The sequence below is a fragment of the Oculina patagonica genome, chromosome 3, assembly GCF_052425735.1.
Source record: "Oculina patagonica isolate OP01 chromosome 3, crgOcupat, whole genome shotgun sequence".
NCBI lineage: Eukaryota > Metazoa > Cnidaria > Anthozoa > Scleractinia > Oculinidae > Oculina > Oculina patagonica.
Genome location: NC_135760.1, coordinates 15797974 through 15818140, shown reverse-complemented (window position 1 = coordinate 15818140; position 20167 = coordinate 15797974). Strand labels below are relative to the sequence as shown.

At 37.6% G+C, this 20167-nt stretch overlaps 2 protein-coding genes across 2 annotated transcripts; both read right to left on the bottom strand.

Moving 5' to 3' along the window:
• Positions 1-982: 982 nt before the first annotated feature.
• LOC144645671 (uncharacterized) lies at positions 983-2826 on the bottom strand. The gene has a single exon (XM_078505223.1). It carries the CDS (start codon positions 2711-2713, stop codon positions 1757-1759), a length of 957 nt encoding a protein of 318 aa, XP_078361349.1. The 5' UTR covers positions 2714-2826; the 3' UTR covers positions 983-1756.
• Positions 2827-5167: 2341 nt separating this feature from the next.
• Positions 5168-18343, bottom strand: LOC144646929 (serine/threonine-protein kinase MAK-like). The gene is given in 13 exon segments (XM_078506643.1): positions 5168-5915; positions 6948-7050; positions 7551-7795; positions 8471-8511; positions 9436-9526; positions 9528-9907; positions 11328-11387; positions 12551-12722; positions 12879-13011; positions 13675-13754; positions 14634-14755; positions 17558-17612; positions 17755-18343. Coding segments are annotated over 13 exon segments (1602 nt in total). The 5' UTR covers positions 17856-18343; the 3' UTR covers positions 5168-5896.
• Between the last annotated feature and the right edge of the window lie 1824 nt (positions 18344-20167).

Here is a 20167-nt window from a genome sequence, read left to right as displayed (position 1 = left end):
TCGGGACGCGAAAAAAGTGTCCGTAACTGGAGCTGGCCGCTTACGAGATTGGTTCTCGTAAACGGCCCTTAGAGGTGTAGGGGTATAAATGGCCGCTTACGGGAGCTTACCCAGCTAACAATAACTGGACGGACGTGTATGACGACAAAACAAACACTGAAACATTGTACTGTAGTTACTGTAAAATCATTGTGACGAACGGCGATGTGAAGTTAATTGATAAAAACAAGATACAGAGGCTGTTAACAGGATTTTCTTTGGGGTGACCGCTTACGGGAGCTTGAAAACAAAGAGAAAGTCTAAGTCGTAATCTCTAAAAGTGTCCGCGGCCGCTTACGGGAATGTAAAAAATGCAGAGTTTGTATGGGAGTTAAAACGGGGTTTCAAACAAGGCGGCCGTAAGTAGAGCTGTCCGCTTACGAGAGTGTCCGTTAAAGAGAGCTTCAACTGTATAAATAAAACGTAGCGTTGGTTCTCGTCTTCATAAGTACGAATAATAAGTTATGCATGGTTAGTTTCATGTGGGGAAACTGGACCTGACGAGTACAAATTTAACGCTACCTACTCCCTACTCCCCCAGTGCAGCTCAATTGTCATACCGACAATGTTCCGATTAGTCACGAGCTTTTCCGGTTAGCTTCGGCCTTTCAAAATCGCTACCCAGTTTTCGGAAAGTGAAGTTACCGGACGGCATTAGCGGGTATTTTGTTCAGACGTGAGGAAGCGACCAGAGAAGTCGTCTGAAATTCAAGCTCCATGTAATGCAGACTTTCACAATGTCAATGTGCGTGGATATAATCTGTAAAAATCTGAATTAAATTATCCAAAAAAATTGTTGTTTAATTTGTTTAATGGAGTAGCAACCACGTCACAGAGGCGGTGATCTGACACGTATTAAAACACAACTTACAATTTTGCAAAATGTGAAAATTATGATAATTCTTAGACACGGCTTCTTAAGTGTGTGTCATTTTTTGAGCGCACGAAATTCTGATAAAAGTTTTCTTTCGCGATAAAGTCTTGTTTCTTATTTACTTCAATGTATCTTAGTTGTGTATATTGCCAATACATATTATTCTAACTGATAAGACCAAGTTGTATTTTGATTTTTATACTTAAAGCCTGGAGCAGTTTAAAAACTAATTGAATCCTATTATTTAAACTGAATTATTTATGATGCAAGGTAGCAGATGATAGCACCGGTAAATGTAACAAAATTAAAAATTAAGATCAGCAAAATTCACTCAACCTTTGCTCGTTCTTAAAGCCTCGGGTTCTCCATGTTTATTTAAGTCTGTTAATCAGATTGAGTGTATCTACAAAACCCTACTCCATTGACCGCATGTAATCGTTGCATTTTAAGCGAAACGATTTTGAGTACTAGATGTCAAAATTTTCTTAACCGACGCAAAACCCCCGAAAGCGTAATTACATTTAAAAATAAAACCCAGTTGTATTTATTTTTTACGCTTTACTTATCACACCAATTTTAGACTTTTATCTTATCAATTTTACATGTTATATTTACAGGAATAATTATAACACTTTGTCATGGTGAGAGCGCTCAAGTAAACATTTTAAGCCAAAGATATAAACTCAGCTTAAACAGCGCCGGTAAAATGTTTAGCAGTCTTGCTAAAAGTGTATTTCAGTACGTTTACGGGAGAGTGAATCTCGTTTGCAACAATTCCAAAGGCCGTGTTCTTGCTTTAGATTATTTATTTATGTGTCATGGAAATTTTTGTTCGACAGTGTATTACCACATCATGCACAACTCTTCCATCGTTTGACGCAGTAAATTGTCCCGAATTATATCGACAGCTTTTTTCAGTGAAGCGTCTATTTCTATGCAAGTCGCTTTTCTGCGCTTGCTAAGTTCGCTCTCCAGAAATTCCTGAGCTTCTTTACTTAGTTCAAGCTTCTCTAAAATATGCCGCACGGGATCGCATTCTGTCATTTGAATTTCTTCATCGGAGAGGCACGGAAAAATGTTTTCCTCAACAGTGTCTATAGATGATCTTGTTGTGTTGGTGTCAGACGCGCGTGCAGTCGGCTTTTCGCTTTGATTCCGATTCTCGATCGCAGTTGAAACGTTTTCATTATTTCTCGCTGGACTTGAGCTGTCTGTCGTTTTAACACTTTCCTTTTCAACGGCTTTAGTATTCGGGGAGGGCGACAGTCCATTATCTGAGCGTTTCCTCTGCGAAGATCTTCTTCGACCTTTTATTTGGTCTTGGATCGAAATTGGGGCTTGCACACCATTTCTTGGGCTTGAAGGCGCTTGCAAAGACGAAAACCCGTTGTGAGCTTGCCATGAGCTTGTTTTTCCTATAGGCGGTAGTACCGTGTAAGAGTTCGGGAAGCGAATCGGTGTTTTCTCGACGTGTTTAATCGTTCCTTGTTTGTTTTCCGTCTTGTGTTGCGATGCAACGCGATGGTGCGATGCCGTCCCACTCCAGCTTTTCTGTGGCTGAGGTTCGGTAATTTTAGGAAAAGTGACATTAAGATTTGCTTTCGACCTTGCGGTTGAACAGTATGAAGGCCGGCAAGATCGTGGGCCACGACTAACTAGCAATTCGTTCTTGATAATTGGCGGCAATTTCACTGCTCGACTGCTCAGGTCAAAATGTGGAAAGTTTCTTTCATAAGACAGTCCTTCACTTCTTGTCGCCCTTGAGGAACGAATTTGCTGACTCGAATACAAATGCGACATCGCCAGTGCTGAAAAAACACCCCGCTAAATTGTGTGTAAATATTATGTTACATAACGTTCAATTCCATTAGGTTCGCTCGATCGCACAAGAAGAAAACTTCGCCGTGCAAAATATTAATTTCTGTGCGGAATTAACATCACATAGGCAGCTGCTGCCCTTAAAAAACTCTTTTCCCTTCATTTGTCGAATTTTAATTGCAGAATTGTTAATTCGGCGAGAGGAGAAATTAAGACGTAGGCCGAAAAAGGTATTGACAGGCTCGAATCACCCAATAGTTTGAAACAATAAAACAAAAAGTGCTTTTAAGAATTGTTATGAGAGGAAATTGCCAAATAGGTTGCGATCAGTGACTCGCTTTATATTTGATTTGAATACCAGGAAGAACTTGCTAAAAGCACAGGTGTTTTCGTTAATTAAGTTCTACGTTCTGGCTTATTTTCGTTGGCGTGGAAACGTCAGGTTTTTTCGATATACCGCCTTGGAAATGTAATTCTATAGCTTCTTACTCGAGTTGAAAATTGGAACAGTTTGCGTTAGCAAGAAGAAGATGATCATTAAAAACAAACGGAAGCCTCAATAACACATTTATTGACATTTATTGACAATCAATATATAATGAACTATTTTTAAAAGATGGAACACTCGGGAAAAATCGCTACGCTAGAACTGAAGAAAATTTGGGATACACGAGATTCAAGATAAACTATTTAAACCGTTCATACAACCGACATTGAGCAAATTTACGACTGATAACTTCTTGCATGCACACAATTTCCGTACGATTTTCATGAATTAACATGGAGATTGTCTTCAAATTCAAATAAAAATAATGAAATTAGTAAATACATCAAATAAATGATTATTTTTTTCCATTGTCATTTCTCTGATGTGGCGGTAATTTTACATCTATCGTTCTTTTTACATTTGTCGGCTTTTCAAGCTGTAAATGTGCAAAAAGAGGTTTTCCGTCTTCAGCTAAAACTGTCATTAGGCCGCCTGTTTTTTTGTTGTTTGTCTACTTTCGGAAATGCGTTTGAATATTCGGTTTTCTATTTGACGCAAAGTGTTGATTTCACGGACAAACAATTTCTTACCGAATACTTTGCGATTTGTTCAAGGTCTCAATATTTCACTGTCTTTTCCTAAGAAAAGCTTCAATTTCTTCCAAAATCGTATTTAATGGGATGGAATGGGAGTTAACCCTGTAATTCCCAATTTCGTCACCAGTGACCATTCAGTGTGTCATTAGCAGAATAAACTAAGTATTAATAAAGAATCCGGCGTAATTATGAACCCTTTCAAGAGTCCACAAGCACTTCTCAGTTTGAAGAAAGCAAATACCATTTAGGGTTGTTGGCTATATTTTTTGCCATATCCTTCCTCCCCGGTCTCCCCCCCCCCCCCCCCCCCCCTCTTCCCCCGGCCCCCCCCTCCCGCCCCTGAGGAGGAAGTTGTCATTCGCACGCCTACATATGCAAGTTTACGTGACAAACACGCGCGAAACACGCAGGGCACAAGAAACACCGTCTATGATCAAGAGACACAATTGATTCTAAAAACAATATACAACGGTCAGTGCAAGGCACAATGAGCAGGTCATGTACTTCACATAAAACAACCTAGTCTACGACCTCGCTCGCCACGAGTCTTCCATAGCTCAGTGGTTATAGAGCGTCCAACCGGGATCTGGAAGGCCATGGGTTCGAATCCCGTGTGGGGCTCAGAAAATGAACGAAAGAAAATTGAAAAACGACGTTTAATTCCTAACCAATAAAAACACTTCAAATTGTGGGCTGTCTAAAGAGATCCCCCCCCCCCCCCTCTCCCTTCCTCCTCCGATCAGTATTTATTTGCTGAATGGGGGGTGCATGTTATTAACTAAAACACCACGTCATTTACGGTTTAAAATTGACACTGATTTGATGATAACATGTCCTGATAAATGCAACAGGACTCTTCCTGCCAATAACGAGTGTGAATATGTCTTTGCTGTGCTTAGAGCGGTTTTCACTTGAGTGTCGAAAGTAAATTGCGTTTGCTTTGGTTTTGCATTACTACGCTTAGTGATTGGCTTAAAAATCTCGCGCCACTTTCTCAGCCAATCAGAAGTAAAACCAAAACCAATCGTGACTCGCTCGCGCACGTTTTCCCGCGCTTTCTGCCAGCTACATGTATTTGCTTCGAATTTTGATTGGTTCACACGATTGTCTGTGTCCTTTGTGATTGGCCAGAGTAATTACTTTGGTTTTGGTTTTACGACACTCAATTGAAATCTGCTCTTAGTGTAATTAATTAAAATTCCATGTCATTTAAACTAATCAAACGATTACCTTATGTGTCCTACAAAATGCAATTGTTTCAACTAGACCCTTTCGGGCAGAAACAACGGGTATGAATATGCCATATTTAAGTATGTAATCTACATTATACAATAAGCAAGAAAGTAAACCAAATTTCTGATGTACTTTCAACATTTTATTCATTATCACGAGTCTGACAATAAATTAATTAAATAAATAAAACAAACAGCACTGCTATGTTCCTTTGAACGTGCAGGTCTGTAAAAAAACGTATCACATGGTGACTTTCTATGTTACTTTGAACGGACCAGTAAAATCTGTAGTACAAGATGACTTTGTGGGAAACAATTCAACTGAAAAAAATTTACAGCAGTCTCTGACACGATTCCAGTCCTAGTTGTAACCACATTTTATAATGGAGAAATTTGTCATTATGTTCTATTTACAACCACGCTATTTCTTACTAGAATGAGTTATTCCCCTGATCAAGTTAGAAAACAAAATTATCAGGCTTCCTCAGCTAAAGATTCCACATATTTAAAAACAACATTACTATAATACATTTGATTATCTACCTATAATTACCACCGACACTTAACAGCTTTTGCATGGACCAGTGTTGTTTTGGTTTAAAAGTTCACTAATTAACATTTACATCAAAGTTCATTCGAGTTCATTTTTATAACTAAAAAAATGATAAAATTGTTCGTTAAAACTTCAGATTAAATGAAAAATATATTTACAAAGAATGACGGTCTCGATTGAGCTCATTATGATATTTATAACTACATGAATATTGAGCTAAAACTGTGGATTTAGACGAAGAAACTGTTCATGCTAGATTAACTACCACAATACGTAAATGACTGACTGACCGCTCCTTCAAGATCGTCCTTTATATCTGCAATTGAGATAATAAGATGAGTTAGGAACATAGCATTAGAAGTGTAGCAGCCCTCGTAAGCTTGTAATTCTACTGGTCCTCTAGTCTAGCAGTTGCTATTGTTTCGGGGCTGGGGGCATTGTTCCTGCAGTTTGTTCTATTGTTCTCTCGAAGGGTAGCGATGGCATAAGGCAATTATCGATGTAATGGGAGATTACTTTTAAGACAGGGCGCTTATGAGTACGAAGCTGTTGCTCACTGCCAGAGTTTTAGGGGATTTGGTTCCCTGCAAGGTTCATTTCGAAATTACTCTAAGAGAAGACTATAGTGGACAACCGCCGACCGGTTAGCTCAGTTGGTAGAGCGACGGACTACAGTGCGGGAGGTCTCAGGTTCGTGTCCCAGACCGGACTAACACTCAGGGTCTTAAAATAACTGAGGAGAATATGCCGCCTTTGAAATAACATCTGCAAATGGTTAGATATTCTAGTCTTCTCGGATAAGGACGATAAACCGTAAGCCCCGTCTCCTGCATCTTCAGTGTTATGGTCAGCAGGGGACGTAAAAGAACCCACACGCTTATCGTAAAGAGTAGGGCACGGAGTTCCCGGTGTTGTGGTCTGGTCTTTGCCCGTTGTATTGTGCTTACTGTGAAATGCTCGGAGATATTAGCTGTATAAGCTACTCTTCAAATCCGAGGGTAAACAAAGTGATGATGACGATGATGGGGCTAGGACACGGTATTTAAGGTAATTCTATTCATTTACGTTAATTAAGAGCTATCAACTTCAAATTGGCAGAGCAAGGACGATCTTCGACCCAATGGAGTGAGTCACCTCAATGTTTTCGTGGCCTTCGTAAAGCTGCTCTTGAAGTAAGTGTCAACGGAGTATGTCGTGGGATAAGACGACGAAAATGCCCCTTTTTTACAAAAACGTTTTTTACGATAACTTACCGAATTGAAAACGAAATTAACAAAACAACTGCCTGAAAAAGAAACAGAAAAATAATCCCTTGCAATGTCTTACTCAAAAACTGAGACAAACTCACTTTGAACTCCAGTCCGTTCCAACACCGAAGCGGGCGCCGGGAGGTTGGTAAATATTTGTACCGCTACCTTGCTTGGTCAGTATTGGTGGTTTCCAACCTATACCTGCAAAGATAAGACAAGATAATCGTCACAATGACGTAAGGACAGTAGACAATCAGCGGGCAGCCTCGACACGGTAAACAAGTATCAGAGATATGGGTTTTCCTAAAGTGTCCCTTGCGTTTTTCGAGTGAATTTCCCTCGGATATCCTCAAGTGAATTCTCCCTTGATTAAGAGCGTTTGGACCAGCAATTCGCTGTGTTTCGGAGAGAAATTGTGCTCATCTACAATGGCGGATTTAGTTTGTCAAGAACTATCGCTGATTTTCTCTGATGAACTAACGACCGTTACATTAACTTCGTACTTAAAACTCGATAAATTTACCTTTTAAACCATTTTATGAATGCAGTTAATAAAGATTGCTATATAAAATTGTTTGAACTAAATTCAGTCTCTTGGATACATATATTCCAAGGCTTTTTGTGCTAGGACAGACAGTTTGCTTTTAGTGAGTACTCAGTTAGGAGCCATTTTTTTAAGAAACAGTTTGGCAGATACATACCTCCAACACCGCCGCCTCTATTTTGTGTTCCACCGCCAAACGATGGCACATAAGTACTGCCTCCCACAGCATTCCCCGTCTTTCCGTAGGAGAGTTTTCTGGCGGCGTACATTGAGGGTGCCGGGTTGTGGGTTACCTGGGGTTGGGCGTTAATTGTTGAACCAGGGAAATATCGAGCTTGTTTCATGTAATGCTGCTTGGCGCTCGGTGGCGTCTTTCTATTGACACCTGAATCTCGCCGCGTACTGTGAAATCAAAGGGTGTGTAAAACGTTTTATTATATAACTCAGCTAGTACGCGCGATATTATTGGTCAACTTCACGGGCTGTATTCTACAGTACACCCTGCTTGCCCCGAACTTGACCTTAAAAAAATACTGACTTTTTTCTTTCCTTGTGTTGGTTTTTTGTTTTTTGTTTAGAACTCTGGACTCCGAATCTGGAGGCAAGGTTAGAGCACTGATCTGGAGGCAAGGTTAGAGCACTGATCTAGGGCAATACACCCCTCAATGCCACGACCCACGTGAAACGGTGAACTATTAGCCAGGGAAAACTGACAAAATGTTGGGAGAGGAAAGACATGGTCGCCACAGACATCTGTTTTCAAAAATTCCCTAAATCTTTTCTGATACAAATAATATTTCCCTGACCATATGAATACCAAATGTCAGATACAGTAGCGGCCTCCAGCCTCCACTTTCGGAAAAAACATCGCTAAGACCAAATTGACTTGAAATTTTTCTTCCAACCAGCGCTGTCATAATTTATGTTCAATTTTCCCTGACATTCAAGAATCTCTGTTTTTGCTAATTATTGCCTGACAATACTGATGAGCCAATTGACTCCTCCTATCCGTTGGATCAAAACAGACATGCTCTTACATGTATGATTACTGTTTCAAAAATACAGAACAGAACTAACCTTGAGAAGGAATCCAGTGGGTCTGTCTTCTGAACAGCAGGCTACAAAAGCAACATAGATAAGTTAGTAAATAATAAAGGTGGAATTTAAATATTAAGGGCTCGGTTATTTAAACGAAGTTTAGACTGCGGCTAAGAAAGTCATTGTCTAAATCGGGATTTAGCCTGCGAATCCAATTATTTAAACAACGTTTATCATAACCCGCGTCTAGATGAAGTTTAACCGTTGACTAACAAACAATGGCAAGTTAGACCTGCTCCTAAGTAGGTTTAACTGTTTATTTTCACTGATTCTAGCCCGTTGCAGTCAACTTGTTTCTTGATTTGTATTTTGTATGCGCTTCCTGAACCTCCGAGCTGGTTTAAAGAGATATTTGATTCTATTTGTTTCATTTCCTTTAAAAAACACAAGTACAATTTCTTTATAATATTTCCCACGCTCTATACTACATATCTAGAGTCCTTGATAAGAACACAGCAGACAATAGTGTTCCTTTGGGAGTAGCACGCTGCATGATGTCAAAACAATAGCTAATCGTTAGACGTCGTCTAAGTGGTCTCGTGAACTCGGCACATCGGGTTCATCTTATCCTTGCTAGTTGAGTCGTCGTCTAAACCTCGATTTCTTAAACACTCTAACTTAGTTCGATTTAAATATGGCCCTAACACTTCTCGACAAGCAATGACATGATTTCTGTAACTTCTAGACAAAACTAGAGGTGATACGCAAATGCATATCGACACAGATCAGGATCAGTTTTTCGTTAGTAGTCTCTATATCCACCTTCTGCCATTTCGCAACTGGAATGCGCTGAACTTTCAGCCCAAAAGTTGCCGTTACGGACTGCCAAACTTCAAACGTTTGATGACCAATCATGTCACATTTAATACCCAATTAGATCTTGTTGTTGGCAGGTGTTCACCCTTAGATGCAAGTGATGCTACTGTATCAATAGCTGCACTAACCTTCTTGGTGTATGCTGATGTATGGCTTGTATCAATCTCACTAAGCAGGGACTCAAACTCATCAGTACTGTCTTTCACTCCCCTCCTACTTCACCTCCCCCCATCTCTTCCGGCCACTCCCATAACTAGGAGCAATGTTGGCCTTGGCAAGCGGAACATTCCTCACAGCACTTGCCTCTCCACCCCACCTTTGGTTTTCGTTTCCACTGCCAATTAATGACTTGACAGAATCCTTCCTTTCTTGTCGTTGAACTTGCTGTTGTTGTTGTTGCGGCTGGGGAGGCTGTCTTTGTTGTAGAGGTTTTACTTGTTGGACAGGTTTAGGCAGGTTTTGCCCAACTTGGAAGTAAGGATACTTCAGTGCTTGGGCACATGTGGGTCGCTTTTTTGGATCCCATAGCAGCATATCTCTCATCAGCTGAATTGCTTCAGGACTAGCATTTGGAATCAAGTCTTTCAAAGCTGTTGGCATCTGGGAACAACATAACATTATGAGAGATAATATTTTTCCAGCAACTATGAAAACCGAGTTTTGTTTTCATGGAGGGCAACAACTGTTTGTTTCAGCAGAACCAGGAAAGAATGGGGGTTATCCTAATAATTAGGAGCATTCTTCTGATTTTTGCAAGATTGTGTGAAGTGTTCCCAATAATATTATTATTAATTTTTTGCAACCTACTGATATGACATCTCTAGATTCCCACAAAGTGTTTTGTCTCTTAATTTGCAGTAATTTGTTTAAATTCCTGGCAAAAATCTCCTGTTCTCCCAAAATAGCATTTATTATAGTTGTCACATAGGTACATGTAACATTTTCTAACTAATCAATATACCTGTGTGGTAAAAATGTTTGCTGCAGCTAAACTGACTTTTCATTCTAACTTGACAGAACAGCAATTTTAATGACCTTAAATGTTATATAGCAGAGATATTTTTATAGGTCCTAAAAATATACTTTGTATTGTATTTTTACATGAAGCTGTTACAGTTACTGCAGTAATTATATAAACTAGTGGTAACCACAGGTTAGAAAGTGCGGGCCTCGATGCAGTTAAGAGAAGGTACTGGGAGGGAAGTGTTTCAGACAGTGTTGATAAATCACTGGACAAAAGAAAATTATTCAGAGTAAGGTCGAGTAACGCGTCACGCTTAAGTCACGAATGTTTTTTATCGTTCTATTGCCGCGAACCAATCAGAGTTGTTTTTTTGATTGACAGTTTTGCGAAGTGTAGTCGAGCACGCGGTGTGAATTGAGATGTGATTTTCCTCCGTCGGCAAACTCGCTTTGTTGTCAGTGTTATAAGGAATTTCTCGAGAATAACCGTTGTTGGAATCATTCGCTTTGCCGTAGTTTATCTGTGATACAATCACAGCAGATCTTCTCAAAAGCAACACCTATAAAACAATGTCTGCAAAACGTAATGTCTGCAAGACAGAAGCCTCGATCTAATGTGACAAACTGTTGATTTTTCGTATTCGTATCACTCTTGGAGACAAGATTTTTCTCTTTCGGTGTTACGACAACTTGTCGTGATTGACACGTTTTTTGCATTCCGATCGTTCTTAGTGGAAGAACAAAATTCTCAACTTCCAGTTTGCAGATAGCCTTTATAAACGTGGCGCGCACGCGTAATACGCAATCCGTTGGTCACTGTCAAGATTAGGGTTGCGGGCCTCTCTTGGGCCCGCAAATATTAGTGCCTGAATATTAGTGTCGGCTAGAAACCTTGACATTAACATCTGCTTAACTTTCCTTGTGTTTTAGGACCTTTTTCCTTTTTTTAGGTTTCTAAATAAATTATAAGTCAAACTGAATACACCTTCAGAAAATATTACCAGTAACTTGTTAACTATTTGTGACAAGATGAAAGTAGAGTAAAGTAAAATCTCACCACTTGCATAAACTTGAACTTCATGTTAGCTGCCAACTGATGGCCTTCTGGCCAGTCCTCCTGATAAAGAAAATAATGAAAAATATTAATTTCATTACACGACTGAGGTTGTCAGAGGACCAATAACTAATATCAACCAATCAGATTGCTCCATGTTCAATATTTTCTAAGGGCCTGTTTATATGATTCCAGAATGACTTTCATTCCGGAACCAGTTCATTTCATTCCCATATATTTCCCTGTATCTGCTAACATGATACCGAGACAAAATTATGTTTCTGCACAAGTCGTTACGGAATAAGTTCATTCAGGTTTTTATTCTGGAATCAAACTTTTATTTTGGAATGACATCTTATTCTGGTATCAAGTAAACACAAAACAAATTTCATTCCGAGATGATACCGCATCACATGAAATCGTATACAGAGGCCACAATTTGAACTCAGAGCAAATAAAATGTAATATTATTTCCTGTTAAGCCCAAAGAAGTAGCCCTATGTCAAATTGCTTGTTAAAATTGCAGATATTGCCATAAATGGGGACAATAACATGTTGGTGCAAAACATGCGCCATCCTTGTTTTTGATGTCACACGAAAACCATGCACCTGACAACAGCTTAAGTTGAGCTGGTTGACTTTGTCATGTGAATGAAGAACGAATTTCATTCCGGAACAAGTTTCGCTCCAGAATGAAAGTCATTCTGGAATCATGTAAACAGGCCCTAAGTATTGAACTGGGTATTGTCCCAAATGATCCTGCACAAATTTGTGCATTGTTATGGCTTATAATAGTGAAAAAGTAAATATGCTCACATCATTGAAAAGCCACCTCATATTTAGTTGTGTAATCAATCTCTCATTAATCAAGCACGCTCAGGACCATACTGGGAGAACGTCATATATTGTATCATGAATATGTCCCTTGCACTTGATTGCAACAGAATATGTTTCCAGCTGGACTTACAAATGTCAAAAAGAGAATAATACACACTGTATATATAGATATTGTCAAGCCTAAAAGTGGAACTCCATAGTTAATTACTGTGCCCTTTGACATGATGATAACATCTTAGGCTAAGAATAAAGGAAAAGCATGGATGTCTAGAGGGACATTCACACAACAAGCAAAATTTTCCAGCTCAATGGGTTTGCCGAGGGATCTCTGCTAAAAATTCTTATCAGGCTCAAACAATTTTCTTTGAAAATTGCATGTAAAAACAAACCTTTGATGGGGTGCCAAGAACTGCACATATCTTAAAAATTTCATCAACTTCACTACTGCCTGGAAAAAGTGGCCTGAGTGTGTAAAGTTCGGCCATAATGCAACCCACAGCCCAGACGTCAATTGGTGAACTGTAGTTTGTAGAACGTAATAACACCTCAGGTGCACGGTACCTGTCAATCATACAGAAAATATATTAATGACATTTGGTATATAAATTCTCCATGACCATCATGATTGTCACAGCTTTAACATCTTGCAATTATCATTACCATTAATTTATAATATGTACAATTCAGGTAATTCTTAATATTTTCAATAATTCTTACCATCTAGTAGAGACATAATCTGTGTATGGAGGACGTGATCTTGTTTCCCTTGCAAGACCAAAGTCAGCGATTTTGACCAGCTCTGGCCCTGTACACAGCAAGTTTTCTGGCTTCATGTCCCGATGAAAGAACCCTGTTCAAGACAATAATGAAATACATTTTACTTTCCTAATGTTTTTCACCTAATATCCCGGAATCACTATGATTATCACGACTGATTTAACAATTCATGATTATAAATAAAAAACATTACTCTGGTTAAAAATTTTGTTATAAAGTGTTCATAAAATATCCGAAATGTCCCAACGTTTCGGCTAAAGCTTGAGCCTTCATCAGGGGAAAGTGATAAGTGAATATATAAAAAGGACAATTTTTTGTTTGCACGTGGTCCAGATGGACTTAATTGTCTTGGTCTACATAAACAAGACAACAAATCCAGTCACAACGACTTCATCTGGACCTAGTTATTTTTTCTTATGCATCTTAGTGGTCTGGAATCCTTAATCCTTGAACCTCATTGTACGTGCTCTAGTGGTCCGGATTTTTCCATCCGGACTCCACCTACAAACCCCTCACCACACAAAATCTATTTGCAGTGAGACAAATGGACCCATGAAAGTTGTGCATTTAAGTAAAGCTATTATATACTGATTTACATTGTCAATGGTCTCAACACTCAATTTGCACAAATACAAACAAAGAATTTGCAACACAATCTTTCTTGAAAATATTACACCAGTAATGTAGTTAATAAGTGCACTACAGGGCATATATGTACATGGAGCCTTACACTTACCATGTTTGTGTATAAAGGCAAGCCCTTGGAGAATTTGGTAAATTATATTCCTAATCATGGACTCTGGAATCAATTTGTCTCTGAAAAATAAAATAAAAAATACAATTAAAAATAAAAATACGATAAAAACTGTAAAAGACTAAAAAGGACTATTAAAAGAAATAAAGGTATTTACAAAACACCAAATGTTTTCATCTATTTAGTCATCTCACATTTGGCATTTTTTTATTATGTGTATTAATTTCAATTGATAAAATACATATCAACAGTTACAATGATAAAAATATTAAAAAGAGCCAAATACAGGAATAAAAATAAAAATTAAAAACTTAGTTACAATATGAAGACAATTTTATTTAAAAACTATATAAAAACTAAGAATTAATTGCTAAACTATATCTAAAAGCTAACCTAAATAATATTACTAAAACTATTCTTAAAATGCTCAGTTTTTGGTAGAGGCAATGCAATATTAGATGACCGTAATTGGTGGGCAGAACAGTGCCGCTTTGGTAATAATAAAAATAATTGTACAGTGGGTGATTTTCGACTGCACTAATTTTTTCAAATAGTGTGTGGTCCGCTTTCTCAAGAAGGTCGTGTATATTGATTATGTACAGAAAACAGTGTTTTGCCAGATGACTCACTACGCAGGCTTTTAGCCAGGTGGGAGTCCAGGAGTCCTATGGACGGCCACTTTTCAGAAAAAAATAATATGAATAACTGTATACAGAGGAATTTTTAGCAAATGTGAAAATCTTTCGATATCTTTGCACTCATAACTGCAGAAAAACACCTTGCATGCTCCTTAGGCTCTCCTATAGGGACAAAGTTAGGCCTTATAAAAAGTTTGGACTCCCACTTTTTAAATCCTGGCTAAAAGCCTATCACTAGGATCAGAAACAAACTTAAATTTTACACTAATTAAAAATAAATTACAGAACAAAGTTGTTGATTACCTGCTCTTCATCATTTGATATAGGTTCTCTTTCATGTACTCAAACACAAAATATAAGTAGTCATTTTCTCTGATGACTTCCTTCAGCTTGACTATATTAGCGTGGTTCAATTTCCGTAGAGACTGCAGAAAAAGTACATGTACAAAAAGTTACATTGGGGTGACTTTATTAAAATAATATTCAACCTAACCCTAACCCTAACCCTATGTGTACCAAATCATAAAGCTAGCTTCCTTGTTCTGAATTTCAGCTGGTTGCTTTGATCAGTTAAACTCAAAATGTGGCTGCTCAAATGTTTTCCAGCAATGTCACCATCTGAAAACTACCGGTAATTAGTGATTTTGTTAGATTGATTTCTTAAAAGTCATGTGCATTAAGTAACATAATTATAATTTTTTATAAATAAATGTTTGTATCAACAGTGATGTATCGGGTATGGAGTCAAAAAAGATGAGAATAATTACCATTAAAATAATAATTATAATAAATATGTTATTGCATCCTAAACAGGGCAAATGAACTTAATAACATTACATGTACAATTTCAGTTCTCAATCAAAAACGTTTTCTTAGTTTACCTGGATAGAATAATTTGATTCAGCAATATTTTTACAGAAAGTCAGCAGGCTTTACTCATCAGTATGGCATTGAACTTGTAAAAATATAATTGCATAATTAAAAAGCTTGACACTAGGGAGTCAAATTTAATTTACTTACCTTGCTATCATGTTCACTATTTACATGTATTATTATTGGACAAAAAATAAATAACTTTTTTCCAAAGCTAACCAAGTGTTTATAGAGCAAGAAATAAAAGCATCTTAGTTGTAGCAATTTTGGTTTGCAGAGCCGCAATTACACGGTAAGCTAAAATTATGAAAGAGAAGGTTTGAACCAAAATAAGCTTGTAATTAGTTAACCAATTCTGTACCCTGAATAGTAAAATATTTGTCTACATGAAAGAATAAATAACAGGTGATCATTTAACACAAGTTAGAGTGATATTTACATTTTGCGTGATATAAAAACAATGACATGACCACTGGATCACAAAAAAGCTATTTGATTGGTCGAAATTAGTCATATGGTGTGTCAGAAATGCCAACCTAAAAAATCCATACAATGTATCCGGGAAATTGCCAATTTTGTCTAAAAGTACCTCAGGTACCCCACTCCCCAAAAAACAGCTGATAAAAACCACAAACTCAATAAACATTCTAAATTTCCACCAAAATTGCCTTAAAATCACCAAAATAAGTGTACAGGAGATTTGACAACATATGTGTAGGGTTCTCCATAATTTTTTATCGATCATATGCATTACAATTTAGAAATATACAGGTGCAACATGATGGCCCATGGACAATATGCCTTATTAACTTTGTGTTACTTATTTTGTAGTTCCATAAAATATCCATACCTCCCCCATTGAAGGGATTTTTTAAAAGAACCCCCCCCCCAACCCTCTGGAAATTCCAGTTAAATTTCATACATTTCTTTAAAATTTTTGGCCTTTGAAATTGAATCCAATTGAAAACCGATCGTTTGATTGGGTTCGGTAATCGAACAAAATCAAACATCTATTTTGCTGTGAGTTCGATTTTCGAACCAATCAAACACAATCCGATTCGATTTTGTTCGGAATCTGTCTCTTTATAAGTGAATCATGCAGGACTAATCAGGGGGATGGTGCACTGCACAAAATTTCCGCAATATTAACAAACAGGAGTTCGGTAATCGAACGTTTGACTGAGTACAATTTCGACTGTTCGGTAAATTATCGAACGTTCGATTTTGTTCGATTGTCGACTGTTCGGTAATAGAATGTTCGATTTTGTTCGATTGACCAAATTTTATTGTGAGTTCGATTATGTTCGATTACCGAACCTAATAAAATGATTGGTGTTCGATTGGGTTCGATTACCGAACATTCAATTGGATATGCCGGGCCTATTTAACAATTAGATTATTATTTAACCAACCAGTAGATTAGATTATAAGCTCTCAATTTCTACGAGGTGATGAAGTTGATGAAGCTGCAGGCTGAATCAGCTATCACTTCATAGAAATTGAGACTGTTAATGAGTACAAGAATTCTCACTAAAGTATGTCCAATTAAATGATTTTCAATTATTTCCACACTATAAAAAAAGTATAATAAATCTTCACAGCTTGTGCGAACTGATATACTTATGGCTGATATTATTCGAGCAGCTCAACCAATCAGATTGCCACATTTGTATACTAGTAGAATAGCTTTGGTACTATGGTTTGGGTATTATTTATTGTATTTTGAATCCTTTACTTAATATGTCACTTGGTGATCGCACATTCACAACACCAAGAAACTGCCTAAAGAGTTGGCAGGTGTGATCATACATCCACTTGAGAGTGATTGGATATTGTAACCTTGACGTGCATATCAACCTCACAGTGAGATAAAATTTTTGACCGTATAACTCTGCTTTCCTTTTAATACCCAGGAGCAACAACCAGTAAATTAATTTTGGTGAATTTAGTCACAAAAAAGTATGTGATGGCAATTTCTCAAAGCTCATTTATGTCCAATTTGTCTTAATTATCAAAAACATTTTGCCTATTGGCTGGATGAATAGAATAGCAATCCACAGGGAAATTAAGTTTTGATCAATAATAATAATTATAAAAGAATTAATTAAGTTTGATATTAGCTCTGAATGTTCAGAACATTTCTCAGTAAACGAGGTACTGTATGCAACTGAAAAATACAGCATAAGCCTGAGGCTATCGAATTTCTGACCAGGAAAAAAAGAAGATGAAATCAATCTCCTCTTGAAAATCATAAAGTGACATGTTTTTCAACACCGCTCACCAGATAGTTGAAAATTAAGGCCCCCGACTGTTTTACAGACATGCAGCAATAGAACGTTATGTTAAAAACCTACCTTTACTTCACGAAGATTTATACATTCTTCCCATGAATAAAACTTTCTTTTCATTCTGCAAAAGGAAATCGACAACGCTTATTAAAGGAAACCAATTAAGTAAGGTGCTAGCTTGTAAAAATTTCAATAAGCTTTCATCATGTACGAATAGGTATAATAAAAGCTTATTCTTGCTGTAAGATCGGACACCATCTTACTTTTTTATGGCGACTGTTTCTCCAGTTTCAACATTTCTTGCTAACGCAACTGATCCATAAGTACCATCGCCAAGTTGCTTCATACTCTGGTAACGTTTCATTTTGACGAAATAAATCTTATCGCAAAACACAAATACGAACAATATCGCGCCGAAAGTGGCTTTCAATTACAAAAGAGAATTATTTAATGTTTTCTCCTCTTTTTCCTCATAAGAGAAGCATCGAGTTCGCATCAAGTGAACGAAAATCTTTATCCAGTTGCTGTGAATATAATCCAACAGAAAAGTCCACAATCGAGGCTCCTTCTTTTAGAAATCTAAGTAAACACTACAGGTCCCATTTCGCTTTCTTCCCGGTTTCGTGTCGACCCAAGGTTGGATGTAAACAGGTTTAACACTGCGCAAAGAAAGTCATTCACGGAGGTCCAATTCCCACTGCATGCCACAAGAAAATTATTTGATCCTTTGAAGAAACGTTGAAAATGACAAGAAACGAATAATTCCAATATTTAAAGCAGGAGATGTTAATAAAAATTGTCGCTCTACACGTTCTTTCCAAATTTCTTTCAGCTAATGCAAAATGCCGCTTCCCATGAAGCAAAGCAGTCGATTTGTTACCAGGCAACGGGTTATAACAAAACCCAAACCAAATAATTCTTTTCTAAACACTTTTACGTCACTCAGGACATCTGCGGAAAAAATAAATCATTCAGTGAAGCTAAAAATAAATCAAGCTACTTTACAATTTAGCTCATGGTAGTGTCTTTCTTAACAGAAATTCTGTTCTCGTTTAGAAATCTTATTTTGAAGACATCAAGTTCGTGAAAAAATCGGTTAACGGCACTTTTGAGAATGGTTTCCAGGTGACATAAATTATTAAAAAAGTTAGGAAACCAACATCGTCTTTAATTAATGTATCAACTGAATAGTAAATATATTCGGAGACAGCACTCTTCTGAAATAAAGGAAATTTGCATGACTGTAAATGTGCGTGCGGTCTGGAAAACTGAGTTCCAGTGTCAATGGAAGCCGCGCAGAAAAACGTCGTTATTTTCATTTACTATCCAGTCCGATGAATGTATTTAGGAGGCTTAAAACAAAGAATCGCCACCACCCTGGATTTATGAAAATTACGCTTTATTTTTGAGCTGAATGCTTCAGCGGTTTTGACTGCTATGATCAGCTACATTTGGGATTCCGTCAACAATCCGTTATTTTTTTCTGAACCTAACTTGGTCTAACACAGGGGGGAATCTGGATCTGGGGTGGTTGTTAACAAATGTGTTATATCGTTCAATTAATTTCATTTAGATATGACAGCAACACGTTTTACACCTGCTTGTATTTAGTTTCTATTTATTTGTGTTTGTGTTTTTGGTGGATTTAGGAGGGGGTGGTTGGTCGCTCGATCTACTCTACCCTCCTAAACTCGCTTTAAATGACTTAAATCGGATCTCAAGCGCTACTGTATATATCTGATAAGGAAAAAGAGATAGAGAAATTCTGTAAAAAAAAAAAACACAAACAAACAAACAGGCAGTCTATCGTGCGGGTAGGTCACCTGTTACGCAAAGGATATAACGGACAACTTGAAGAAGAACTTTGTGCCATAACTTTAATTTGCGTTGTGGATGTACATGCATCTTGTAATTTTTACAATTGTCAGATCACGATGTAAAATATAAGTTAATGATTATTAGTCTAGTGCCTTGTCGCGTTCTAGTCATCAACTTAGAGTAGAGATGTACGGCTAGGCCGCGTAAACTTGTAGTGATGCCATTAAATGAAGAACATTGTACCTATGCAAACACGGGTTTGCAGTCTTATGCTACCATTGGCTAATCCCCCCAGAAAGTTGGAAGAAAGCTGTTTAACAGACTGTTTAAGCCACACTGACAAAGAGTGATTCTTCTAGATCTGTGTTTCTATAGTGTTGTAGAAATGTGACTTTCAGCCAATCACGACTCGTATTTAACATGGACGGAAGTTTACGACACTAGCCGCTTTTTGCCTAGGGCACTAAATCATTGTAAATTCCTTGTCGTTTTAAGATAAAGACAGCAGTAATGTCTCAGTCTTTTATTTTGCCTTTTTTTGTCCGTGGGCGTAAACTGTTTCCTTTTTTTACGACTTCTTTTCTTTCAATATTTGAGAATTCCTGGCCTCTTTATTCCAACTTATGTTACTTTGAAGGAATTTTCACCGTTTTCTAGTGTCCAGTCTTTTTGTTCCTTCTCGGCCCCCGACGTCAGTTCATCTTTCGGAGTACACTTTAGTCGAAATAATGAGACAGTTCACAAGTTATTATAACATACTTAGTAGTGTAGCCAGTCTCCCTACAAAATAACAACCACTGTCATGTCGAGTGTCTTATCACTCTCTGAATCGCCACTGCTTTTGTGTTCGGAATCAGG